Source organism: Protomyctophum parallelum (genome assembly GCF_964188405.1).
Source record: "Protomyctophum parallelum genome assembly, chromosome: 6".
NCBI lineage: Eukaryota > Metazoa > Chordata > Actinopteri > Myctophiformes > Myctophidae > Protomyctophum > Protomyctophum parallelum.
Window position 1 is genome coordinate 13714895 of NC_139701.1, and position 9062 is coordinate 13723956.

General features: G+C 41.5%; 1 protein-coding gene across 1 annotated transcript; it reads right to left on the reverse strand.

Moving 5' to 3' along the window:
• Positions 1-579: 579 nt before the first annotated feature.
• On the reverse strand, positions 580-8380 carry LOC310859837 (PI-PLC X domain-containing protein 1-like). The gene is made up of 6 exons (XM_083766602.1): positions 8083-8380; positions 7242-7378; positions 5152-5280; positions 4671-4826; positions 3237-3420; positions 580-1942 (listed from the first exon to the last, which is right to left on the reverse strand). The coding sequence occupies exons 1-6, from the start codon at positions 8177-8179 to the stop codon at positions 1692-1694; spliced, it is 954 nt and encodes a 317-aa protein (XP_083622728.1). The 5' UTR covers positions 8180-8380; the 3' UTR covers positions 580-1691.
• Between the last annotated feature and the right edge of the window lie 682 nt (positions 8381-9062).

Consider the following 9062-nt stretch of genomic DNA (forward strand, 5'->3'; position numbering starts at 1 on the left):
TGACATTATATACAGTAGCCTACTTCACATTATTGTTACTGTGTGTATTATTGTAAAAACAAAAACAGCAAGGCATATTTGCCACATACCGTATATTCTGCTAAACAATTTGACCATAACTTTGTATTTCCTATAACATAATGCATTAGAAATATATTTGCTCTGGGTAGGACAAGAGGGTCATACTCATATGATAGCCGCAATTTGCAACTCTAGATTATTTTACAATGGGATTCAGCCCATTGTAAAAAAGATTTTGTAAGTGAAAGTGCTTGTTCTTGAAAGTGTGTGTGTGACTGTGTGTGTGTATATATTGTATTAAAACTAATGACAGTATCAACCAGCTGCTTGTGAGTGACCAACTACCGTAACTACATTCCAGTTTATTTTTTCCATTTCCTGAAAAGTAACAGTTTTGGATATATATTTAGTATGGAATACTGTACCTATGTACTGTAACTTTTCCCTGTGTTTACAAAACAAAAAATATATTGTTAATACCCATAACATCCCCTAATTACCCATAATGCCTACCGGCAGTTATCATCCACTGGAGTAGAGAGGAAAACGATGGGTAAAGAAAAATATCGTCGCTGTCCGGGGGAAACTGCCCAACTACAAAATGTTCAATTTTGAGAAAAACTTAATGCACGTAACTCGAGAACCATAAGCGTAAAAAAAAAACATAATTTTTTTGCAAAAGTAGCAGATCTACAAAGGTCGAAGTAGATCTACTTGTAGACCTGCTACTGCTACCGTTTTTGGTACTTAAAAGTACATTTTGATACCAATACGTTTGTGCTTTTACTCAAGTACATTTTTAATTCCGGACTTTTTCTTGTAACAGAGTAATTCTACAGTACATTGTGTTACTTTTACTTAAGTAAAACATTAACTACTTTTTCCACCACTGCCAAACAGCTAAAGTACTGCAGCTTTGACCGCGAGTGACCTCGCTGTAGAAGGAAGTCACCATGTCAAACTCAGCTGAACAGACACTATTTCCTTGCTGTCTCGTGACTAATAAATCAATGGTAGCCTGTATTATGCTCAAAGAAATGATCACTCTCTGGCCCTTCTCAAAGGTCAGTGCTACAATATCAGAGAAACACAGGGGGGACGGACAGAGTCTACATAGCAGCTATGTTTGACCTTTTACCACAACAGCAATATTAGCATAAATAGTTGTATAATGTTACTTTTGTAATGTCATCTTTTATTCTTTCTCTCCTTCGAAAATAGGTGATCTACAAGCTCACAAGGCTATTTTGGCCGACGCATAAAATTTAAAAGATTAAAAGATGTTAAACTGATTTTGATGCTACATGAACTCCTTTTACTGGGGACCCTCTGGAACTCCCTCAAGTTCACCAGAAACAAATATGAGTAAGTGACGATATACAGAGCCACCTTTCCGACAATATCGCCGGGACAATATTTTTTTTTTAGGGGTGCTAGCCCCCTCCTATGCTCAGCTTTGTGTGTTTGTGTGTATCGTGGAATGTGATGATTTGATTGGCTGATGATGTATGATGATAAGAGCGCCCCTCACTTCACACAAGTGTGATTTAAAAAATGTGGACTAAGATTACCTAATGTTAATCTCCATAGAGAAATTACTTCCGTGAACCAGGGGATGAACAAGTGATGTCAGGACCTTCGGTACTACTCCATATAAAGTGCTTGTATCTCTAAAGGGTCTTTTTCCTCAGCAGTTTGTAGTTGAGCGCAATGACCAGAGGACAGAAGGGGACGGTGGGTCCTACGAAGTCCCCGGCGACGATGTTGAGACAGTGGGAGTGGGGTCCGGGCGTCTGCTCCTGCAGCCACTCTCTCAGGCACGTCCAGTGGGTGGCGGTCAGCGTCCTCAGGGACTGCTGCGGGTGGAAGGCCATGAAACCCCTCTGAGCCGTCAGGTTCAGACCGGAGACAAAGAAGCCCCCTGAAGTGGACAGGAGAACGGTCAGCACACAATAAGTTCAACATCAAATGTACAGTACACACTATAGTCACTAAACTACAATTGTTCTACTGCATTATAATGTAGCATTAGAAGTGGTTAATTAGCTCATAATCATATTGGTGTCCCGGTGGTCTCGGTACCCAGGCTTTTATTTTCGTTCGCTACAGCTCAAAAAATTAAAGCCCTGGGAAACGTGAGACATTTCCTGGTCTAGGAGTGGGAGTGAACTAGTGCAGAGGGGCGTCGCTCTCAATATAGTGACGTCCAGCCCCTCTAGACCAGAAAGCACACTGGCTGCGGCAGGCTAGTGTCCTGGTAGTTCAGTGGGTTTTTGATTGATTGATTGAATACTTTATTAACAGTTACTTTGCACTCGCCTCTGCACCACATAGTTCATGGGTTCCATCTATGGCATTGTCATAGGGATAGACAATAAGCCTCTCTGACCAATTTATCTATGAGAACTGAGTCAAACTAAATGTGCCTCAAATCCTACAATTCCGGTTGCTTGTCAGGGTGGGAGGTCTCCAGTTCAAATATGGGGGACGCCAGTTCAAATGTGATTGTTTTGGGGGTTCCCCAGTTCAAATATGATTCAGTCCAACCTGGCGTCCCTATTTTGGTCATGTCATTACAGGCGAGAATTTCCAACAAAACAATTTCCATGTGTTGTGAGCTTGTACTGTAGTCTAGAAACTGCCGTTTCTCTATTCGTTATACGACAAAGTAGGTATGCTAAACTAAGTGGTTAATCACATACTGTATACAGTACCTAGCCTATTGGTGTGAGGACTTCAACATGTGGAAACATGGACACATATTGCCTGCCAAACACAGTCAGTGTGGTTAGGATTCACGGCTGAGAAGACACTGGTGTGTATCCAGGAGCAAAGGAGCCAAAACAGAGCCGGAAACAGCTACCCAGCCAGGGACATTCCACGGTTCACTGTGCGCACTAACATGAAACAGCTATACAGGGACCTTCCACAGTTCACTGTGCGTACTAAAATGGCCTGCAACACCTGCCAGTGCCATGCTCTCAGATATTTTGTTTGGAACAGTCTATTCAACAGAGGGAAAGTCGGGGATCAATTTGTTTGTCCAAGTGAATGGACCAATTAGATCCCAGTGGCAATCTGACAACAATGACTAAATTAAATATCACGAGTCACGACTGAAAATGTTTTTAACATGTGATTTGTGAAACAGTGTGAAAGTCACCTGGTCGTCCCAGTTGTTTCTTAGTCACCTGGCCGTCCCAGGTGTTTCTTACCGGGTCGTCCCTGGTGTTTCCTCCTCTCCAGGTATGTGATGACCCCCTGGGCTGTAGGCTGGTCGGCCCACCAGTAAGGGATGGCAGGCCACAGCTCCTGGTGGCTGACCGCTGCCTGGTCTTCATAGGACAGCAGCACCTGCTGACCACATGACCACAATGTCCTCAACGTCACCGCCGAGTCCTGAGGAGAGGGGGAAGAGAGAGGGACATTCTGTAAACTACCAGTTGGGGGAGATCAGCTTCCAAGTTCCAAACTGGCCCAAAATAATGAAAACGTAAGAAAAAGTAGGAGGCTCCTCAATTGTGTTACCCCTCCACCTACTACTAGCATACTACTAATAATAAGTGATACACAGTGATGTCGTCTGGTTACGCGAAGGTAGTGTCTCAGGGAGCAGTTTGGGATTGAGTGTCTTCTTGCTCAGGGACACTTTGACACCTACCGTAGGCTGGGACATGAACCGGGAACCTACTGTTTCCAGCAGGTGGCCTCTCTACTCTACCCACACAGCCATGGCCGCCACCATGCCACTATGTCCTCTCTATATAAAAACCTAGATGCCTCATGCGCGGCTGCAATTCATTGGAGCTACCTGTATCGCACCTGAGGGCGGAAGTGAGTGGCATGGTGGCGCATCCCCGGTGTCCAGTCATGTGACTCCCGTCCCTTCCTTTCATTGGTACTTTCCTTGTCACCAACGTGGAAGCTTCCCCTCACTGGAGTACTACAGACGCCACAGAACCGAATGAGGCGTCTACCTTTCTACTGTATGTCTATGCTCTACTCTACCCACACAGCCATGCCACCATGCCCCTGTGGCTGTTATGGGTTAGTTCGTACTACTTCAAAAGTGAACTGGGTTCAAGAAGCAGCACTTAGGCACACTAGAGCAGAATGCTGTCTGAACTGAAGAACACTGCAATTAAAAATGCAGGCACTCAGCAGATGCTCTTATCATGCAAAGCCACTCATGTAAGATCACAGTAAATGGAACGAGCCCTGTAGTCAACACAACAGAAACATCAAGCGTAGCATCTGATCTGCCTAACCAACGTTATGCGTTAGCTACTGGGCAGCCACAGCTGAATGGGTAGAGTGGAGAGCCCGCCTTGGAAGCAATTAAACATTTTTCCAAAATAGCAGATGCATGAAGTAACGTGCTGTGATTTTTTTCTTTTTTTTATCTTGAAAAAGTTAAAACTACCGGTACTGATTTTAGAAGGCATTTGTAGAATCGGCCTTGGCAGCTCATAACCGATCTACAAGTTCACAATGCATTGCAGGGCTATTTTCGAAATTTTGCCATAAGCTGGTAGATCTTCTATTTGAACCAAATCTGTGACCAAGAATAGTGACACTAGGGTCTGTGCTTGAAGTGCTGCTTGAACTGTTTAATCTAAAGTGAAAAAATGAAAGCAGGGCAAACTCACTTCACTTGGACAGAGTTTGGAGCCAAAGAGTTTCTTCAGAGCCCTAATGAAGGATTGATGGAGCTGGTCGCTCAGTCCCTCAAAATGGCTGCAAGCCAGAATAACAATCTCCTTTGGGTGAGAGTCCAGCCATGACGCCACTGATGTCAGCGTTTCCTACAAAGACACCATGACAGTTATAACATCTTTAATTGGGTGCGTCATGTAAATACAACCCTTATTGGTCTAATAGTGGTGCAACAGTGTGTCGATGAGATGTGCTATTTGTTTATGCTATTTTTGTGTGTCACTGAATAATTATATGATGAGGAATAATATTGGATATATTGTTTTGCCTTTTTGTCCCCAGGTTGATTTTCTTGATATATAAATATTTTACAAATGATAAAAAGTGCTTCTTGATCATGATTCGATTAATCCAAAAAGTATTCAATAGACTGATCGCTAAGATAATAAATAGTGTGTAAGCCCCTATACTCACCAGAACTGTTAGATGTGTGTAGATGACGTGTGTGAAATGCAGGTAGCTGCATGACTCGTCAGGTTTCTGTGCAATGCGAAGGTCGAAGTAGCGAATTCCAACTGAGAGCTGTTCCACAATGCTTTTATCCTGAACGGAAGACAACCATTTAGAACCCATCGGTACAAAGCAATAGAAATAGGCTAAACTTTAATCTGAACGGAGGTCAACCCATCAAAGGAAGCATTAGAAGTAGGTTTCAACTGAACAGAGGAGAACCATTTATAATAACACATCAGTGTGGGTCATATATTTCAACTGCATATATTGTTGCGTTCAGACTCTGAAATGAGCTGAGGAAGGATTCCCAGCATGCGCCCACATTAATGGGGTGTAGGGGGGGGGATTCTAGTGGGACCCTTATAACTCCAGAGGACTGATTGATTGAAATTTGTGGAATGGGTACATTTAAACGAAAGCCAATACAAAAGCTGTTACTGTTACTGTTAAGGAGAGGGGTGGACAGTGTTCTGTTCTGTGGCCAAATGGACCAGTTCCATGTGTACACCAAGTTATGGGGGCCTGTTGCTTTAATGGATACCAAACTGGGGGTCCATGAAATGACAAGAACCATTGGCTTATGAAACGGAAAAACATATCAATGATGACAGTACCTTCATGTTTGTTTCTGTTTCAAATCTGCTGTCGAGCCAATCAAACTTAAGATATGGGTAACATGAAACAACATTTTCAGTATTTGTTATTATGCGCCTGGGAATTTATTTTCTTTATTGGGGTGTGTTTCTATAATGTGTGTGTATGGCAAATACTGTAACCCATTCCCCTAATAGGCCAGTCAATCTAAGATTTGACCCAAAGTAATTTGGAATAGTAAATCGTTCAAGGTTTTTTATGATTCTTAGGGTCATCCAAATAACATTCAAATCACACCCGTGTGAAGTGAGGGGCGCTCTTGTCATCGTACATCATCCAATAAAAAAAATTAATATACTTCCTCATGAATTCATTTGTCAACTTATGTTACTATATTTTAACCATCATACAATGTTTAAAAAAAATCTGTCTATTTAATGTCAACAAAAAGCCGATTTGCTCAGACACATGTGACGTAAATTCTCCTTTCATTGTCAATGGCAAATGTGACACGAGTTATGACAATGCTGAAATGAAATGAAAGGAGAAATGAATGAAGTTCATTGAACTGTGGTGTTAGTTACAGGTCTAGTAGACCTGTACCTGTAACAAAACCAGGTCCAGGTTCACTTCCTGGTACTTAATTTCACTTCCTGGTTAAAATGTTGATAGTTCCCATGCCTATATGCCATAACTGTGGCTCTCAAAGTGGGGGCCAGCCGGGGACCGCCAGGGGTCCTTGAGGGGGGTTCCAGGGAGTCCCCGGACCTACAGTACAAGCTCTGAGCTTGTAGATCGGGGGACTCCCTGGAACCCCCTCAAAACCCCACTATTTGACACATTTTGAAAAGTCTGTGGTCATTTTGGAAAGATTTGACACAAATCTTGTTTTATGGGGTCCCTGGCACAAAATATATTCAGATTAGCGGTCCACACAGCCACATACATATCGTCTCTGTCGGGTAGAAACCTCCTATGTCCAAAACCTTTCAGGATCCAAATTTAAAAACAGCAAAAGTAGCTGATCTACAAGCTCAAAGCGTGTCACATTTTGAGCTTCTATATCTGCTGCTTTTGTGTGACGCTGTAGTGTGATCAAGTAGGGCGAGCATTTACAGAAAAAAATACAAAAAGTTAGAATATGTAGGTAGGACGTTTCTGCCCAACAGCATCCTTGCAATGAACATTTTATATACTAGTCCTTACCCGTTATATATATATATATATATATAACAGAAATATATGAACAGAAAATGATGTTCAGTGTGGGTAATGTGATGTAATAGATCACATTACTGATAGAGGGGGAATTGTTTACAGATGGTCTTGGGAAGTTGGGTTGGGCACAAAAGTAGGCTAAGTTATGATCCAACAGATATAAAAGTGCACAGTGTAACTGTTGCCAAGGCAATGCCCCGTCCGGGTGGAGTTGAATGTTATGCATTTTATTTATCCACCTGTGTTGTTGCCCATCTGAATATGGCCGGTCTGGTGAGACAGTGAAACATTCCATCTACCAGCCTCAAGGTGTCCGACTCGGACCTGACCAGCGGAGAGTTGATGTCCAGACAGTAGCTCATGGCATCATGGCTTCCTATTAAATACGAACAACAGATTACATTAAATACAAACAAACATTATAGATTCATGTCATTAAGTGTGATGTGGTTTGCACAGTAATTAAGTACATGTACAGTATGTACTCAAGTTCTGAGATTATTATTATTTTTACTTTACTGGTGTATTTTTTCCAATACTTTTATACTTCTACTCCACTACATCTCAGAGACAAATATTGTATTTTACTCCACTACGATTATTTGAAAACTTTATAGTTACTATAGTTACTTACATTATGAATATTATTAAAAAGCACACTTCAGCCCTATACTTTAGCCATTTGAAAATAGCCAATCTAAGATTGGCTATTTGAAAATTGAAATGGGACATTATTCTGCACAATGAGTATGACTATTGACTATAGGCCTACTTTTACTTTTGGTACTTTAAGTATAGGCCTATTGTTTTGAAAACAATATCCATATCCTATATGTGTAATTGCATTCAAGACAAGTAAATATTGAATAGCCTACAGGACTTTTACTACTTCAAGTACAAAATTAGAGTATCCTAAGCCTTAGCCCCATATGGGAGAGGGAACATATGGGGCTACCTAAGCCTGTACACCTACTTCTTCAACCACTGGGTTTACTTGGCAAGTATTTTTTGTTTTACCAAAACGGCATGAAAACTTTGGCAATAACACAAAAGTGTTAAAAAAAGGCTGTAGATATTTACCAGGTATAGACAGGTGTGTTATGGGAATGTCCCACAGCTCCTCTGGTAAACGTGTCATCCATTCTTCATTGTTTTGATTCCTATGATGATAATCCATTGATTGGAGTGATATGACGTGCAGCTCTCAGCCAGGGTCAGGCTTTAAAAAAAGGCTTGAGGCTAGCTCTGTTCCATAGCTCTAAAGCTTGAGGCTAGCCGGCTTTCTAAGGATCATGTGTCTGGATGGATTTGTGTTGCTTTGTCAGTCCAAACAATCAAGTTTGAGGGTGGTGTACTCGCTTTTACTGACAGCGATACATTACAATCTGAACAACGTGGACTCTGTTGTCATTTTGTCAAGAGAGAACATACCTACCAATGTTGCCAGATCGATTTCGTGAGAGAAATAAGCTAATCTAAATGCTATGGACCAGAGCTATATACCTGGCAAAACATATTTTCAGATGGGGATCCGCAGATTCTGCACACTGCAGACAAAGAAATATTAATTTGGGAGTCCTTTTGACATTAAAAATGTTCGAGAAACACTGGTTTAAAAACATTGAAGAAGCAAGGCCAAATTAAGCAACAAGCCAAAAGTCGCTTAAAATAACCAGACATGGCAACACTCATGCCTACTTTTGGAAACAAGGGACCGTCGCAAAAGTATGGCAAGACCATTTCCGATGTGATGATGGGGTCTTTTTTCCCTTTTTTTATTAATTGTTTGAATACTTTATTTACAGTTTGGGGAAAAAGTGATGTGATGTGATGTGATACCATAGGAGAAACAACAGGCAAACGTTGCCAAGATTATCAAGATAACAATTATTCTACATTTTCTAGATTTCTTCATGTAATTTAAGTAATGCAGAGGTTTAACAATAATGTAACTCTTATAATGTAAACTCCATCATATAGGTGGGGACCACCACCAGGAACCCCCTCAAGGACCACTGGTGGTCCCAGGCCGGAACACTGGTTCAGAGCAACTGTTATAG